Raw genomic sequence first — 19255 nt, 5'->3', positions numbered from 1 at the left:
ACCTTGTAAACTCCTAGTGTTGAATTTATACCATTGATGTAAATGTTCAGCCATTCCACCAAGCTCCAATTCAATAATTCTCCAATGCCATGGGCTTAAATTTTTCTGATGCATCATTGGTGTAGAACAGTATCGAGATGCACTGCATCCATCAGACAATCGTAAAAATTGCCATGACTGTTTACTACATCAAATATGGTACATTTTAAATGTAACTAAACTAGAGACAAGAATACACTAGAGACCCATCTGGAACTTTTGTCCCTTTGATTACATAACCATGTGTCTGGACCTGTCACTACAGAGAATTGAAATGTAGACCAAAAAAAAAAATTTCTAGTAAGGGAAAAAGTCGTCCTTATTTTTAGGTCTTCACAAGGCATGTACAGTAATATCATAAATATTGTACAGCAGTCAATTGTTCCCATAATGCCTTCCTATCCCCTAACATTTATTTTTATTGTTGCTAAAAAGTGCCCCTGGCCCATCATGGCAAGTAAGATGGCTTTCGGGTAAATTCGGGAAAGAAACCTCGTGTTCCCAATGATGAACAGAGAGCCTGGTAGGTTTTGATTATAAAGATCCTCCCCTAGGCCAGCTGACTATTCCAGAATGCACCCCACAACAGTTGCCAAACTTATGGTTACCTATTTACTGCTAAGTGAACAGAAGCATCAGGTGAAAGGAAATGGTTCCACAAGTTTCCTGTGCAGGAATTGAACCTTAGACCTTTTGATTGAACATTGTGAGGATTTGGAAAAAAGCATAGTAGCTAATTAGTTTTTTCCAATTTTATGATGGCAGCATTTCTGAGGAGGACCTGGTTAAAGATTGCATATTGACAATTTTTTCTATGGGCAGAAGTCTCATATTTCACGTAGCTGAAGCCAATTTTTATGACACGACAATGATTTAAAAGGGTCAAAAGATTAAACTGTCAGTAACTGAATTTCCCACAATAGTTTCAAGGAACTTTATCATTGACAATGTAGCAAATTGGGACAGTAGTTGTACTGTAGCAAAGTACAGTACTGTAGCAAAGTACAGTACTGTATCTGAAGCCTTGGCAAGTAAATTTTGGTAGTACGTACAGTAGTGCTAAATATTTCCCTTAAATTGTCTAGCAAATTGGGTCAGGATCTAGGGAAAATAGCCTGGGATAATCGCCATACTAACTCGTTCCAGTACCTGGTCTATGACTTTAATACAACGATTAATTTTAATGTGGACTTGTAGCTGATTGTATTCTTTTGAAAAATGTCTTATTTTCTGGTAGCTTTTCAATGTCGAATATAGAAAGAAATTAAGTACTGTACTGTATGCTTAAAAGTAGTGTTCTGTGATAATTAGCAAAGTGTAAACTAATTTATATCCTATGGAGTTTTAAATTCATTTTTAAGATTAGATACTTCTAAATTTAAAATGCACTGGGCCCACAGAGCCTTCATATTATTAGTACAGTATTTTGTTACTCTCAGGGTGTCGCATCTTTGCTGTTTGGCGTTGCTGGTATGCAGTTACAGGTTTCTACATGAAGCCATGCAGACTTCATCGTAAATTAATAAAGGCTGTAATGGGTAACAGAGAAGGTAGACTTTATTTTGGAGAAACTGCGCATCCCCCTCATCACCCCTAATTGGTTTTTGCACTTCCTTGATTGTTTCTTTGCACCATGGCTGCACCCACTCCTGCTCATGATTGATTTTTTGGATCATACAAATTGGCTTTAACTAAATTTTCTAAAGGCATTTTGGTGCTGAAGTGAATAAATGGCTTGAGTTTTCAACTGTAGTTTTATGGTACATATTACCAAAATAGTTTTATGGTACTTTATTCAGTGACAAATATGTTGTGGTACAGTTGACCTAAGGAACATCCCGTGCGTAGGTTGGAACCCTCGTCACGGCCCTTGTAGATTTGTTCATTTGATATGTTGCTATTGTGATTTCTGTGTACAGTACACCATTGATCACAGTGAAGGCATTAGCACAAGGGGATATGGACTATACACCCTCTCCACTTTCTGGATCTTGGTCTTGCCCCTTGCTGTGTTCTCTTATTTATTACCTGTTTGCTCATTTTAATTCCATTGCTAAAATTAAATTTTTGCCCCGAAAGGTGGGACTTTCATAACCATTTCGACCGAGCAGTTATAAAACAAGATAACACCTAAACTTGTTACCTTACAGATGCAAAGTGATGAATATTTTATGAACAGTATCTATTTAACAAATGTTTTCTTAATTCAAATATAGTTTATTACAATCTCTGGTAATAGCCAAAGCTGACTTGCTATAGATTCTGCAGCTATGCTGCTTGGTTAGAGTTTCCACTCCAAATCTCCATGGGTATTTGTATTGGACAAATTCTTAACATTACTGATTCTCTTCCTTTTGTTCATAATGATTGAGATTGCCAGCTGCAACTACAGTGTTCTTGCATACAAATTCAGATTTGTTTTTCTATCCTCCTTTCATGTTACCTTGTTGTGGTGCCCTTCCTGAATAGTTAAAACATGTATGGCATTTCTTCCTATTTTGCATTTGCTTGCTTAGGTCTTCCTCGGTTTTCATAAATGTAAACCTTGTATTTTGGTGTAAGCTAGCTTGTTTTACTTGAATTAGTTGAACTAGTAAGTAAAATTCAGCATTTTTGAATTACTACTTTGAAGGATTATAATGCACAACACTTTAGTAGCCTATTTTGAAGTTAAAGAGCACATAAAAATCAGTACTGCTGTGTCAAGGCTTAAAAATTCCCAGGGGCTAATTCATGAATGACAATAGATTGGCAATTCATTTACTGTACCTGGAGCAAATATTGTAAAATATAAATGCATGGGCTAAAACATTTTCCCTTGTTTAGGGGGCAATTGTTGAAGTTGCCCCTAAACAGTTTAACAAATTGGCTAAGGTATATCCTATTTTCTCCAATGGTACAAATTATAATGAAAGTTACTGACATTTATTCATGATAGGTTAAGAAAATCTAGTTGAAACCTATTGTACTTTAGTTATAAGCATATCCTTAGGTGTTAATACAGTACCTGTATTAATGAAATGCCATTTAAAGAGATGTTTTGATAAAACCTGTGTTCAGGATTGTCATTATTGTACAAGAATGTAAGAGCGCTTGTACGGTATACAGTATATTGATAATAATAATAATTAAATTAATAATGTACAGCTTAAATATGATCCTATGTTTAGAAATCTTGGGGGGAATAAGTTTCTTGACCTCAGATTATATTGTACTGTAGATGAATATTAAGCAGTTTAACAATAGTTTGCAAAGCTCCTGTAGACATCCATGATCTTCATTAACTTCTAAACCAATTAAACTCTTGTACTGCCATAGCGGGGTGCAGTCTGCTCACAGCCGAACAGTTGTGGGTTTGATTAGGTAGTGTGGTAGACAACCATCTACCACACTGAAGTCCACTGTTTGCAAAAGTGAAGTTTATAATCCTTTGGCAGCTTTGTGTAGATTACTTAAATCTGACTTCTAGTTCTTGAGGTTCCAGGTTTCAAAAATTCATCTCTTCTGTTTATGCCCTTTACTGTTTTGTATTTGATCATTATTAATGTGCTTGAGATATACGTACTATACAACAGCTGTATATTCCAACTCTGGTTTTACAAATTATTATGAATATCTTTAATTTGCCATCCGTGCACAGTATTTAAACGCAAATCAGAAATTGGAAAGCATAGCTTTGCAAAGATAGAACGCTGTGCGATGATAATGTTCTTTATATGGTTCTTGGGTTAGTTTTCTATTTAGATACCCCCCCCCCCCTAGATCTTTCCCTTTATCAGAATTTTTTAACACCTAACTGTGCAGAGTGCCGTGCAATCTTTTTCTAATTGGGCAATATTTTAATTTTAATATTTTAATCACGGATTTGAAATAGTTGTTTGGAAACACTTTGACATGAACATTAGGTTAATATTTATAAAAACAAATGTCTTTAACAGTTGCACTATGAAATTTTTGCTTAACAGTTTGTGCAGTGCAAGGGCTAAAGCTCTTTCAAATACAGTAATAATAATGTGGCGGGATAACACAGTACCTCGACCACGTTGTGGGGAAATTATTGGGATGCAGTTTGGGCTTCATGCGTAGTTTTTGTACATAGTATTTATTATGTCGGGCTCTTGACACTCGTTGTAAAATAATTGCAATTATTTCGTCTCTAAATGATTGCTATCGGCATAAGGAACAAATGCTGTGAGCAGCTGCTGCTGCATGCAAGTGCTCATGGTTGCTCTCTCAATACTCGGGGCCCCTCACACCTAGGAGTGCACACAATTCTTATTTTCTTCTAAATATGGTGTCTGTTTACTGGTGGCCTGAGGAAGCAGATGCAAGCCCTGTGTACCCTAGAAAGTTTTAAATCTTGTGAAGTATTTTAAAATATTCCTAGCCATGTTGCAAAGCTTTAGGATAATTGGCAACAACATTCCTGGTTGTCATGCATTTAGTTATAATCCTAATACCCTTAATAATCTTGTACGTGGGCCAGTTACAGCAATAGGATAAGATTTTGATACCTAAACCTCCTATGCTTCATTAAAGAAACTACAGTATACAGTACACTGAATTCTAATGCTGTTGGATACTTTATTATTATTCGGCTACTCTGAACAAAGTTCAAAGCCGCACAGGCTATGTATGGCGAGCCTATCATACTTGCCTAGCGCACATGTGCACATCTGTTGGCATAGCATGAGTGAGGGTATTGCATGGAGGTAATTTGCCCATTATTGTAGTCACGGTAGTGACAATAGTTCTAGTAACCTTGGGTTCCATGTTAAATTTGTAATACTCTACAGGTGAAGTTTCCCTGTTATTACTCTGAACTACATGGCATTTTATGACTGCTGATGGATGGGATGAGTAGAGGGTGAGGACTTTCTGCTTTTCTCTCATTTTCCGTGATACTTGTGTTCTTTTGGTTTTACTAATAGTTAGTAAAGGGTATGAAGGCAGATGTGGGGGGGGGGGGTGTTAGGTTATTCATGACTTAGTTGTTTTTAAGTTACCATATGCAATTGATAGTTTACTTTTTTTATGGTCATTTGGATATACTGTGTACACAATTACTGGAGATTGGGTGGGGATGGGAAAAGGTGCAGAGATGATATAACCATATAGAATGTCACGTGTGAAGTTTGAGAGCAGCAAAGTAAAAGTGAAAGGGCAGTCAGTGGGAAAGATGGCTAGCTGTTGCAAGTCGGTGAGGAAAAAACAGGCTCTGGCTGACAACTCCATTTGGTGTATAGTGTACTAAAATATTCTTTTAGTAATTTGCTAATCGATTGCAACCATTATTTGCTGGACTGTGAGTGCACTAAAAAAGATTATGCATTTTTCATTTTGAACAAAAATAAATGCAGGGTAATGAATTTATGAATATGGTGTGTATTATTTGATAAAGCATAGGCTTGACCTATATTAAAAATTTACATGCATAAACTCGTTAATTAGATTTTAATATGTAAATTTGAAAGTAAAAGCTTATTGTACATTGATAATTTTGTTAATACATGGTGAATTTTCTTTCCAGGATGTCTTGGGGGATTAGGGGTGGTTCTACTGATCTTTAGGTTGCCTCGTTGCAGGACTCTTTGATACAGTTGTAGAGCACGTAGTGCATCAGGTACGTCATCTTAACTTAGTTCATTTTCATGGAAAAAAGTTATAAACTACAAAATATTGAAATACTTTTTGAAACTGAGCAGTTGTGCTTGCCCGATTGTCAAACTACATTGTGCCATTGTCGACTCCATTTCATTGTGATTTGTCAGTGGTAGAGTAAGTGTGTTGTGGGTGTTCTATAATTTTTTAATAATAAAAGCAAATGGCAATACCCAAAATGTTTTTCATTTTATATGTTCAGTTAACTTTTGGGTCAACTTTTCATTTTGACATAACATTTAATGTTCCAGAGTATAGATGCTAGACAAAATGCATATTAAAAATTTATTGTACACTAGCTGTATCCGGCTACACGTTGCTGTGGCTCGGCAACGCGTGTGTGTTGCTGAGCCCCAGCAACCTCCCCGCCTCCCAGTCCTCCCAACCATTCCTTGCTCCCCCATCCCTTTGTCCTCCCAACCATTCCTTGCTCCCCCATCCCTTTGTCCTCCCAACCATTCCTTGCTCCCCCATCCCTTTGTCCTCCCAACCATTCCTTGCTCCCCCATCCCTTTGTCCTCCCAACCATTCCTTGCTCTCCCATCCCTTTGTCCTCCCAACCATTCCTTGCTCTCCCATCCCTTTGTCCTCCCAACCATTCCCTCCCTTCCCTGTCCCTTTGTCCTCCCTACCATCCCCCCACTCTAGCCTCCCCCTGGTCCTCCTAACCATTCCCCACTCCCCCGTCCTCACTACCATTCTCCCTCCCCCCCTCTCCAGTCCTTTCGTCCTTCCCACTCCCGTCCCCTCATCCTCGTCATTCCCAACTCCCTCGTCCGATGCATTCCCAAATGATCAATTACCAAATTATTCCCAAATGATCAATTACCGTCACTGAATATAAGGAAGTTGCAGATGAGTTGCAATAATGTGGCTGAAATGTTGACCAAACCACACGCTAGAAAGTGAAGGGACGACGACGTTTCGGTCCGTCCTGGACCATTCTAAAGTCGAATGGGACTTGGGAATGTCCAGAAAGTAACATTGTGACTGTGACTTCTCAATGTGAACGTGACGTCTCGCATTCGACTTGAGAATGGTTTGGGATGGACCAAGATGTTGTCTATATGTATATATGTATATAATTACTGTACATACAACCTGTATAGTACATGTATATATGTACTATATAGTATGTACGAGACATGACATCTATATAGTATGTACATAAAAACCCGCTCGGATACGAATAGAACATTGTGTGAAAATTTCAAAGCAATAGGTGAAGAACTTTAGGCAATTTTGAACATTTAAATTTTTATTTTTGGAGACTAGGGAGGCATTGTAACTTCTTGGGCACTTGTGTATAAAGTTTCCAAGTGACAACTTGCAAAGGACACCATGTTAAGAGTATTATAGTCTTGCTAAGCAATAGGGCTTTACCAGATGTTTTGCTTGAATGTAGTGTAAAAATTATGGTAAATGGATTTATTTAAATTTTGTTTAAAGCAATGTCTTCAATATTCTTTAACTATACAGTATGACTTCCTTATTAACATAAGGCTGATTCTATCCCATGTGACCAATTTGGTAATGGTTTAGTTATAGGGGGTTCATAGATATTTGGCAAGTTTACCCTGTATAACAAATGTGGAAGAGTACATGCTAATCCAATTTTTATTCTTATAGGAACTTGTCTTGGAAAATGGGACAAACGTATACCAAAAATGGAAGCTTCCTCCAGTTGTACCTTACCTTTTTATCTACTTTTTCAATGTCACAAACAAGGAAGAGTTTCTTGAAGGATCAAAACCAGTATTACAAGAAGTTGGGCCCTATTGCTACAGGTTAGTAAAGTTTCATTTGTTAAATGCAAATATTCTTGAAAGGTTTAGACATAAAGCAATGAACTTTCTAAAAGTCAGTACCCAGTACTATACAAATAGTATTTTATGTTAGTTATCAATTGCAGTAGTGCTATTGAAATTGAAAAAAGTTTGAGGTAAAATACACACAAAGGAATGAGGTAGCTCAGGCTATTCTCACCCCGTTCAGTACATCGTGTTAATACATACATATATACATCACAAACAATAAACATATTACCGAACATTCTGAGAGATAAACATCTACATTTCCTATTTGAGCTATCAACTGGGTTTGCATGGTTTTTGCTCTATAGGTGTTCAGTAGCACAATAGTCTGCAATTGGTTCACAATGAAATTCTCCCATGCTAGATTCCCACAAAGTGGGTAAACATTGGGGCACCTTTCCTTGCAGACGATGCCTCTGTTACCTTAGCAACAGGTAGGTACACAAGAGATGTGCAACTGGTAAGTTGCAGCCTGAATAAGGTCAGTCATGGGCCATCAGGTGGACCTCAATGCCTGATAGTTTGTGTTCTCAACATTGGGAAACCATTTAGAAAAGCATTTATTGCTACCAATATATATACTACTGTGTTCTATTATATTTTCTTTTGACTCTTAGAATGGTGGTAGCTTCCACTACTGTTACTCCACGATTTTATTTGGCTGGCACCACTGATAATATTTCTAGCTTGCACCTGTGCTCCTATTTTCTATTTCCTTTGATAGTTTGTGAGGCTCTCTACTTGGGTCATTTTCTTATTAGTCTCCATAGCCTAGCTCATATTTCAGGTACTAGTCTTGGCAAATACATACTCTTACTTTTTTTTTCCCTGTTCTTTACAAAGTGGGAGAGATTTTAAAGAATTACAGTAAATAATCACACCACACAGAGCTTGCAAGATAACTAATCACTAAAGGTCTCGTAAGGGTGTTGGTTAACTTCTTGAGTTAAGATAGAAGAATCAGGGGCAGATAGAAAAAGAACCACTGACCAGCCCCCCCCCCCCCCCTCCCATACTCTTGCCCACTTGTAAGCATAGGAAACAAACCAGCCCCCCCCCTCTCCTTTACCCCATTCTCCAATCTAATTACTGCCAACCATACTTCTCATCCACACTAGACTTCCTTCTGCCACCCACCATCCACTAAACGTGCATGCACCCTTTGGGGGCCCCTCTCCCCCCCCCTCGCATAGCTACAGTGTGTTACTTCCCACCATTCTTGGTGTTTGCATTTTTTTTATCCCAGAAAATTGAATGGACTACCTAGAAGCTTGTGCAGCATTAATTTTTGTGGAATTTGGTAGTTGTTACCCTAGTTGCATGATAAGGCTGTTATTGTAAATCTAATCGGATTCTATAGAGTAAATGTCATGCCCTGGAATTTCATATAATCTAAGTCCACCAATAGCTATGAAGAAGCTAGCCAATGAGTAACCTAACTTAGAGGGAAGTTCCAAGAAGAGCCAGCCCAATTTAGTACAGAATCCACTAGAGCTCAGACTGCACAATACTGGTATACTTCGAATAATTGTCGTATAAATGACATTTTCTCTGCCAGTTACAGTCTGGACGCTACTGGGGGTGCCACTTAATTGCTCTAGAGGTAATGCCATGATATCCTGGTAATTGCTGACCCACCTCTCGTCTAATAAAGTAAATCATTCAATGTGACGAAACGCATTCATTACAGTGCATTAGTTTTGTGAAAATATAACCAAATAATATATAGGACTGTCATCTATACATTAATGACAAACCCAGTATTTCTTCCCTCAATATTTTTTTTAACCCTCATAAAACCCAGTTGAGGCCTCAGAAGTACCCCTTGCCTGCTCCCCCCCCCTCCCACAATTATCTTGTTTCTCAGAATACTCTTTATCATCCTGGATATACTAACTAGATTCAGTGGAATGGGGAAATGATAGCCCTTACATCACTACCCAGCAAGTAAGTTGATGGGCAAGTGGTGGGGTAGCTCCCCATTTTAACTAGTGAAGTGTAGTGGCAGGCTGAGAGCTATGCTTGTGGTGGTTTTCTGTTCTTGTAAACCACTCTTGTTATGGTTACATTTGCTTCTGTTTTCCTGCACTTCTGTTAGCCTGTTTTGCCAAAAATATCACAAAGTAAACAAAAATCTTTTGTAATATGAAAGCAATGCTGTAATGCACATGTGATTAGTTTGTACATGCACTATGAACCCCTAAAGCTAACGGCAGGTTAAGTTTTTAACGCTTGATATTCATGTCATTTCCTATTACATTTCAGAGAGCGCTGGGAGAAGGTGAATATTAAATTTCACGACAATGGCACGGTATCGTACGAGACGCAAAAGCATTATTTCTTTGAAAGAAATATCTCGGTTGGATCTGAAGATGACATAATCACTACACTAAATGTCCCAATGTTGGTGAGTTCAATAAATGAAAGTAGATGCATACAGTGCTCCTCAATTTTGGGTTGAATTTTATTTGGTAGTTTACAGAACAGTATTGTAGTTGTAAACTTTGTACATTTACTGTAATTTCATTGTTTATATGGTTAGTGGTGTGTAATTGTTAAAGATTATTGAATATATAAAACCCAGAATTTGTGGTGCATTTTATATTTAACAGACAATAGGGGATTGGTTTAGGCTAATTTATACATGGTTATCTTGATTTTCTTTGTCTTGAGATATATATCTTGAGATGGTGTTTGAGTGCATGTACAAAAAATATGAAAATAAAGCAAAGATAAAATAAAATAAAAAAGTGTTGAGTACTAAAGCAACTGGTTCAAAGTTTCTTTCAGGCTTGCCAGTTAAGCTGCATGTACGATAATTTTTACAGGGGCTATTAAAGAGTAACTTGCATGTTTGTTCTTGCAAAACTGATTTTTGAAATGTAATAATCTTTATTTCAGAGTGCAGTATCTCAATGGAGATTTGCCCAGAGGTTGGCTAAATTGGCCCTCTCGTCGATGCTGGAAGTATTGAATGAAAAACCTTTTGTCTCCAAGTCTGTCCGTGACTTGATGTGGGGCTACGATGATCCACTCCTGAGAATAGCAAAGGATATTATTCCACCAGACCAACGAATGCCTTATGACAAGTTTGGGTTCTTCATTGAGGTATATTTGCAGTCATGTCCTTAACATTTGGTATGAAAGGTCTCAAACATTTACATACTGTACATAGCTACTATTAAATACCATTCCTGACTGCAAAACCTTACCAGCTATTTGTTTAAGATAAATGTAATGTCTAAATCTGACAACCTAGTTTATCATGCCATTTTATTCCTTAATTTGCTTTGAATACAAGGAATATGTAATTCAATTAAGCAAAGTTAAAAAAATTCTTGAATTTTTTACAGAAAAATGGATCCACTGATGGTCTGTTCAATGTTTTCACTGGAGTAAATGATATGACAAAGTATACCACTATTGATACCTTCAACTATAAACGAGAGCTTTCCTACTGGAAAACCGATGAATGTAATGATATTAAAGGAACTGATGGGTCTTCTTTTCCACCGGGAGTAAAGAGAGATACTACACTTTACATGTTTAATGAAAATCTGTGCCGCTCCATTCCTCTCACCGTATTGAAAGAGGTTGAGGAAGATGGCATAAAAGGATTGAGGTAAAGTATATATTGTTAATTACTTTATTAAGTAATTTTTTTCTTAAAATGCTAAATAACTGTACGTTTCATTGTTGCTAAAGCAATGTCTGTACTGTTGAAACCCTTGTAAAGTAGAACTATTTTATACTGACCTTAAGAGTGCTCTGATAATTTAAATCTCCACTCTTGACTCGCCCCATTATAAACTCTCCCCGATACCAATTTTTGCCATTTCATGGCTAGTCTCCTTCTGCCTTAATTGTACACCGGCATGTTTTGCATACTTTGCAGTTCTAGTTTTGCAAGAATGTACCACTTGATCCCCAATGTATGTGCTTTCTCAACAAATGTCCCTAAAATTTTCAGTTCTCTACTTAAAATTTTTTAACCCATTATTGTTCATAATCCTTAACTCTTTTACCTTTACTTTCAATGTAGATTTATTGGTACACAATTTAATCTTTCGTATGTTCCTTCTTCAGTCATTCTGACATTAGTCATGATCAAAATCTTCCCCAAAAGTTTGTACTGGCAAATTTCTACACAAGACAAACCATTCTATTACCATTTCCTCAAACTTGTGCCTGCAGCTCTGTCATAATTTTACTTAAGGCTTGCTAAATGCGATTCCGAAGTCTGGGTCTTGCTTTCAATATTGTAAAAACTTGGTAATCAAAATTCCAGAAACAAGTTGAAATTGTTTGTAGTGACCTCTGTTGAGGTCTGATACTTTTGTGCCCTTCTGTAATGCTTTTTGCACTGCCTCACTGGATAAGTATGGGGGGTGCACAACAAACTAGCCGCATCTGGTGGCAACAATAAGAAGAAAAAACTGTCTACAGAAGCATTGGGTGAAAGGAAATGTTTCTGGCTTTTTGTCCTGCTTGGCAAATGAACTTGGGATTACAGATAGAGTATAATAGAGAACATGGAGCATTGTACTACAGGATGCTAACATTTTATGCACCATTACAAGCCACTCGGAAATTCTAGGAGGGCGATAATCTGAACCAGTGATCCGAGCAGTCTAGCTGGATTACTGTGCCACTTGGCACCTGACAAGTGCCACCCAATATCACTATGCACGCTGCTAACACTGACCAAAGTGTACTAATATTGGAATCCTGGTCACTAAATCCTAAAAAAAAAAGAATCATTTTCCAAAAGTTCACCTTTTCCCAAAGAAACGTGAGGTCTCTTTGCATGTGTACGCACACCAGACCTCGGCAGCTGTGTTGTGTTGGCAGAATGGGCCTTGCTAGGAACATAATGCCTATCGGGTTCACTCGTGTCACTATCTTAGCCTTGTACATGTTCTTTATACTATCAGGATTTGACACTATCATTGTCAAATTCTTCCAGTTTTATTAGTTGAAGTTATGCTGTGGTGTGAACCATATGGCATCGGGCTCCTCACTCGGAGGAAGGATAGCCACGAGTTTTGTTAAAGATGGCTGATGTATACTAAAGGCCTTGGCCACTGTATGAATGTTGGTGAAACAGCATGGGAGTTTTAGGTCTTGTAAGACATACAGTATATACTAGTCTGGTTGTGGGGCACAGTTGAAGGTTTGAGATTGATGGTAACTAATTTAATATGTGGATAATTGAAACCTATAAACTTCTCCTTGCAGGTTTTCCCCTCCAGCCGATGTGTTTGGTAATATTACTGTTAAACCTGAAAATGAATGTTATTGTGTAGGGGGACCACCTTGCATAGGTGGAGGAGTCTTCAACATCAGCACTTGCAAATATGGTAAGGAAGTGCAGTAGTTGATAATTATTGATTGTACAGTACTATTAAAACTGAGCCATATGCCGGATGTTTTGTCATTGGATGTCCTTTTAAACAGTGCTGACAGGGTTAAAATATAGACTAGTGTAATTATACTAAGTACAACTTCTTTGTTTGGTAATTGGTTTTAACAGTACAGTATTGTCATGGGGTGCAAACTTTACTTGGTAGGAAAATTTGGCTGGTAAATGAGGGGTAGAGATCATTGCACCACTGCCAAAGATGGAATATATCCTTTTATATTTTCTGTACAGTGTAACCTAAATTCAATGAACTATATGGTATCAACCCCAATTTGTTGCAGCGAGGGATTCGTTGCAACCAGAGATGGCTCAAGAAGGCCCATATTTGTGAGAAAAACTGGGGAAATATCAAAATGAACCATAGATTTTAGTTTTAAACGTGCTTGATGGATTTCCCAAGGCCCCAACTTTGTCAATCTATGAAAATCATTAAAAACATGATTGGAACCATATCAACAGTAGCCATTCACACCCTAATATATCCCATGCTCTGTGGGCTAATTTCATTAAGGAAATTAATTTTTAACCTATGGTATTATGGACATTTTCCATCAGTTTGCGAGCTGTTCAAACATCCTGTGCGAATTTGCTTATTCCCCCAGCTTCGGTAAACCCTTGTTTGTGGAATCAGGGCGAGTTAACATGGCCTGGAAGGTGTGCGTTCAAACCAGAGATTTGTTGAAACAAGGTTCCACTGTACTGTGTGTGAATTAAGTATCCCATTGTAATTTTTTATAATATAAACTTAAAGAAATGCATTCTGATTTCAAGGGAATCTTAGGTGAAAGCCTTTGAAAGTTAATTTTTTTTAAACTAACCATAAATGCTAATGTTGCAGTTGGAGGAAGGGGAGGGGGGGGGGAATAGGGCGAGACCCTGGGAATGGGAAGCTCTCGGCAGCTTTGTGTGCCTTGCATTATAAGTGCATAATAACCTAATCTTTTCAGGTTCGCCTACAATAATATCCTGGCCACATTTCTATCAGGGAGATCCAAAATTCGCTGATGCAGTTCAAGGTCTAAAACCAGATGCCGCAAAGCATGCACTTTACATCGATGTATCCCCGGTAAGATTGTACCATTAGTTTGTTTTTGTGCCTTCCTAGTTTTAATTTACAGTATTAATCCTGTGTAAGAAGTTTTGCTGAAGTGATGATGCCTGGTACTTGCTGTTCTGTTGGCATTCCCAAATACAGTACTGTACTCTGCTGTAAATCCATACCAAGTGACCGTACAGAAATTTTCATGAATGATTGAATTTGTATGGAATAATCAATTTAGTGGTTTTTTTTTTTATTTTGCCTAAGTGTATTTGATGGTAAATTTATATTCATTACACGACTTGAGGGTCCAGGGTGGAGCGAAACAGTCGGTTCTTAATTTTCAGATTTGTAGGATGAGTGTCTAATATTTTCATAGTTTTGTGCTTCAGTGGCAGTAACCTGGTTGCATACCATCTCTGGCCTTGTAGCCCTATGACATCCTAAGTAACATGAAAGATAGGAGAAATGTGTAATTTGTAGTGAGAGATACCGTAAACTGGCTGTTGGCACCATAGGCTGCCCACCACCTTTGGTCTTCATTAGTTGCATCAACCCAACCAATGTTTTTTCAGTTGTTTCGTAATGTCGGGCGTATAAAAAAAAGTTTGAATCGAATTAATGGAGGGAGTGAACAAATCCCAGATTTGTTTGATACATCACACTATTGGGATTTGTGTGTAATGGAGTGTTTGTTACAGCTATGCCAATTTTTATCTGGCTCAAATAATTTATACATACCCAAGCCATAAATAGTGAAAGTTGGGGAAAAATAGAATGCTAGTTAAGATATATATTAAAGAAGTTTGTTGTAGAGAAGGCAAAAAGGAAAAAAGCATTGTTGACTGATAATAGCCATCTAAATTATGGCAAGTATTAAAGGACTGATGCCTTTTTTTTAAATTGGTGGAAACACTACTAAAGGAAGTCTTCTCAATATTATGAAACTATATTGAGTACCTTGAAGCTTAGGTTAAATTACTCGCTTGCTAAACATTAGCGAGTTCACAAAAGTGAACTCCCCCATTTCCACATCTGGTTAAAACAATCGGTACAGTGATACAATATTTATACTGTACAATCGATTAATATAAATTATACTTGTAAAAGCATCAGTAAAGATTAAAAATTAGTACAAAATAGTAAGGATTGACAAAATAAAAAATGAATTGTGAACGGTAATAAACGGTTAGAACGGTAAAATGAGAAGGCAATAGGTGGCAAAACAATTAGGTAGTTTGAGTCCATATGATTATTGGGAGGACACACCATAAATATAGCTCTCCTCCTGTAACTACACTTGGGTAATTACAAAAGATAACATATGAGACGTTAGAACATCTTTTTAAAAGTGTACTACACCCACAATGTTTGATAGTCTCTGCTACATAGCCTTCCCGGTTTGGTGTTTTTTGATAATTACTCAAGTCTCTAAAATTCTTCCTGCTATTACTTTGAAATACAGCAGAAGTATTAATGATAATGCACAGTCCTTAAACAACAAAAATGTGTCCACAGGAAACTCATAAATATTACACAAATTATTACTTGTGCAAGGCCTTCCCTTAGTTCCAAAAGGGAATAAATTGTACACAATACAGTAGTTTAAAGTGTATTGTTGACTACTTGTGCAGTACTTTACTGAAATAAACTATTAGTAGATATTGATAGAAAAGGGAATCTCTTTCATCCTGATCTAAAGATTATGAATGTTCATGGAAATAGTCTAGTTTTAGACATTTGTAGCTCTCGCCATAAAAGCGGAGATCTACTCGCTCTAAAGTCGGTACCTGTGGAGCTATTAGCCGTTCCTAAAAAAAATTTTCCCCATCAGTGCTATTGATAACGGCTACACTGGCAAAGTTATATAATTTTCATTGTCAATCAATCCACTGAAACCTTGGCTGTGAGAGAAGAAATAAACATAAAGCAAAAAAATAGTAAACAGGCAGAGCACACTGGTGTATGCTCTGCAGTGCCTCCAATGATATTGGTCAATAAATTAGCAGTTGTGCACATTGTTTATCTAGATGTTATCTATTAATTACAAAAGTTAATTGTATGCTCACTATGTGAGGCACTCGTCCAGAATGGATGAAGCGGTGTGAATGAAAGATTAGTGGCACCTGGCATGCCATAATACCCACTACATATTGTAGTATTTTTGGAAAAGTACCATCAAAGGTGGAGGGGAGTAATGATGGCAGTATCTTGGCCAATGTTTACTGAAAAGTATATGGTTTTATAAAGTTGATGTATTCTCTACCAATCTTAGTGTAAAATTAACCATTTAATTTTTTATTGCAGCGTACGGGGTCCCCTCTTAGAGCACAGGCTCGTTTACAAATAAACATTGCTGTTCCGTACGTCCCCGAAGTAAAACCAGCTGCTAGACTAAGGGAAATAATTTTTCCTGTATTGTGGTTTGAAGATGTAAGTACTGTGTGTAGTTTTCCTCTTTGCTTTGATTGCCCCCTAATAATTGTTTGCAATTTTACTTTTAAATGTTATACAAATATTAAAAACCCATTCCCGTTTTAAGTGCCGCTATCATCGTACTGTAAACCTTGGAGTACTGTTGATTTTAAATTGCCTAGATTTTATACCAATTGTGTAAATAGTTATAATACATCTTAGAATTTACTAGAGGGATTAGCCGGTGTTGCTTGGGAGATAAATGCCAGTCACTACATTACCATCTTTTATCACTGTACACATCTTTACGACAAAAAAAATTTCTGCCACCCTCCCTTTGTCCCTGTGATCTTGGTGAAAATGGATTCTATTTAGCAAGATTAGAAATTGGTATGATTTGCTTTGCTTTTTCATAGAAGACATATGGAGGATAGAGGCCCTCGTGGCGCTCATCCCTAACCCACCTGTGACCTTGCAGGGTGACTGGTCTTTGTCCATGAAAAGTTTGAGGCTTGGCCACTAGTGTCTGGCTCTAAATTTCAAATGTGCACACTTTCATAGATATGCTTACATATGTGATGAGCTTATCAAATTCCACTTTGACATTTCCTGCTGGAGTTTGAATCTTTCTGGACAAAATTACCAAATAGAATAGCAGCAAACGAGTGGGTTGCAAGATTATTCCTTTGAGATGGGCTGTAAAAAAAAAAATTTACCTGAAACGCATTACATTGTAGGCCTATATACAGAACTCGCTTTTCTTAACCTATAGTGAAATGGCAAATGCACAAATCCTCTAACATGATCATGTGAGCAATATTGCATCTCATCAGTCCAGATCTAATGACACACTAGCCTGTCAACTTTCCCAATGTGCATGAAATGCAGAATTAATGCAAGTAGTGTTTTTTACATTTTCTTTATCTTGTATCTATATGCATGGTTCTAGGTAAATGTTCTTTCTTGCTTTTATTAGTATTGATTTGATTCTTTTTAGGGCGTGTTGGAACTACCAAAGGATGTTGTAGAGTTGCTTCAGATGGCTGAAAATTCTCCAGATGTAAGTAATACTATTTTTGCAGCTCGTGTTTTAAAAGTGTAGCTTAGTGTTCACAACTCTCGGACAATGCACAATCTGTGAAGTTAATTTACAAAGTTTAATGAATATATTTGCTCTGACATTAAACTGAAATGCATTACTAAATCCTAAGATTTAAAATATATAGCGAACTAAATACTGTGTATAGATGACTAATTTTTTTTCTTCCCCATAGGCGGTAAAATCCAGTTTATTATTGGCATTCTTCGTCATTGGAGGAGTCATTGCTGTAGCTGTGGGAATTTCCTTGATGGCAACGTACTTTAAGCTATTTATACCCTTCTTGAACCCTGGTGAAGACAGTGAAGGCAAAGTGACTGACAAACCCACATTTACCACCAAACCCGAGTTGGGCCACACTAATACACTAGTGACAGAGTACCCAGAAAGTGATCCTGCCTGATATCAGTGGACAGCCCCATACATGAAAAGACAGCTTGCGAGAGAGAATCCTTACACAGAAAATTATCGAAATCATTATTATATGCATGCACTCCATAGACAGCAGCCTCCCGTGGTAAGTTCAATCAATGGCTCTGGGGTTTCTTATCTGAATCCTTGCCAGCCACCTTACCCCAGGTTCTGTACATATCCATATCCATCCAATTATTATTATTCCCCATCTTATCCAACATATTCAAGAAGGATGCAGACTGCACAACCTGACTTTATTTCATCAGGCACTGCAAAATATGATTGTAGAAGAAATCGAATTTTATTGTAATGAACGTGTATTGTTCCTTTAGAACTTTACCGAATGGTATATTTTATGTAATGGAAGTGATAGCTGTTTTAATTTACCTTGGGTTTGTTTTCGTGTATGTGACTGTCCACGTCGTTAATTAGTTTGCCAGCACTGCTTGAATGCAGTATTTAAACTTTTTAATTTGGTTTTAACTGAGCAGCATATCTTGCTGAAATAATTAGATGAAACATTTAAAGAAAATTTTAATACTCTACTGTATTAGAAAAATAGCAACTACATTTGACTGTTTATTCTCCAAAGTTTTAATAGTTGGAAGATAAATGTATTTTTTATGTAAACCTATTTAATGGTATATTCACGTTTTGAATCTGTGTACTATGTACATAGACATGGTCATAGTCTAAGGAAAACTGTTAAATTTGCTCTGTACTGTACCTGTTTAATCGGTAACATTGTCTAATTATAATATATATTATATATATACATAGAGAATTATTTTGCAGTAAACTGTAATAAGCAGTAGAGTATAAGTGGCTTGATTTTCTGATAAAGAATATAAGTATATTTTGAATTTTTATAGGATGTAGATATTTTTATACTGCAATTAAAGTGATTTTTATTGTTCAATTCTTTTGAATGAATCCTTTTGACTACCTTTTTCTGTAAACGTGGATTGCAAAAGACCTATGAACTGCCACCTGTTAGTATAGGACCTTGGTATTGCAAGGTATGCAGCTGTAAGGTAATTCAGAATTGAATTACTTAACAAAGCATCATCTAGTGAAGCTAGCATATAGCCGTTCCTATAGTACTGGAACATTTCTATTACATTAACTGTGTTTGCTACCTTTGTTTCATTGTGTTTACACTAGAATGATTTTGCACGTTCCCCTCTTCAGATTTTTCCTTGTAGTGAGGGAGCTCTCTTACAACCCCCTGGGAGGGTGGGGGCCCCTCCCCCCCACTCCCATCTCTGCATTATATGCAAAGGAGACCAAAGTAGGGTGCCCTTTCAGGTCACTGGACCACCTACTGGAGGGATAGCCCATGAATGTCTATC

At 37.2% G+C, this 19255-nt stretch overlaps 1 protein-coding gene across 1 annotated transcript; it reads left to right on the top strand.

The window, feature by feature from the left end:
• Positions 1-489: 489 nt before the first annotated feature.
• Positions 490-18817, top strand: LOC123773722 (lysosome membrane protein 2). Its single transcript, XM_069312572.1, is given in 12 exon segments — positions 490-496; positions 5570-5604; positions 5606-5662; positions 7330-7487; positions 9780-9921; positions 10416-10622; positions 10868-11136; positions 12753-12874; positions 13884-14002; positions 16283-16408; positions 17388-17450; positions 17665-18817. Coding segments are annotated over 12 exon segments (1533 nt in total). The 3' UTR covers positions 17893-18817.
• Positions 18818-19255: the final 438 nt, after the last annotated feature.

The sequence above is a fragment of the Procambarus clarkii genome, chromosome 72, assembly GCF_040958095.1.
Source record: "Procambarus clarkii isolate CNS0578487 chromosome 72, FALCON_Pclarkii_2.0, whole genome shotgun sequence".
In the NCBI taxonomy this organism is placed as follows: domain Eukaryota; kingdom Metazoa; phylum Arthropoda; class Malacostraca; order Decapoda; family Cambaridae; genus Procambarus; species Procambarus clarkii.
This window is presented reverse-complemented; position numbering and strand designations above follow the sequence as displayed.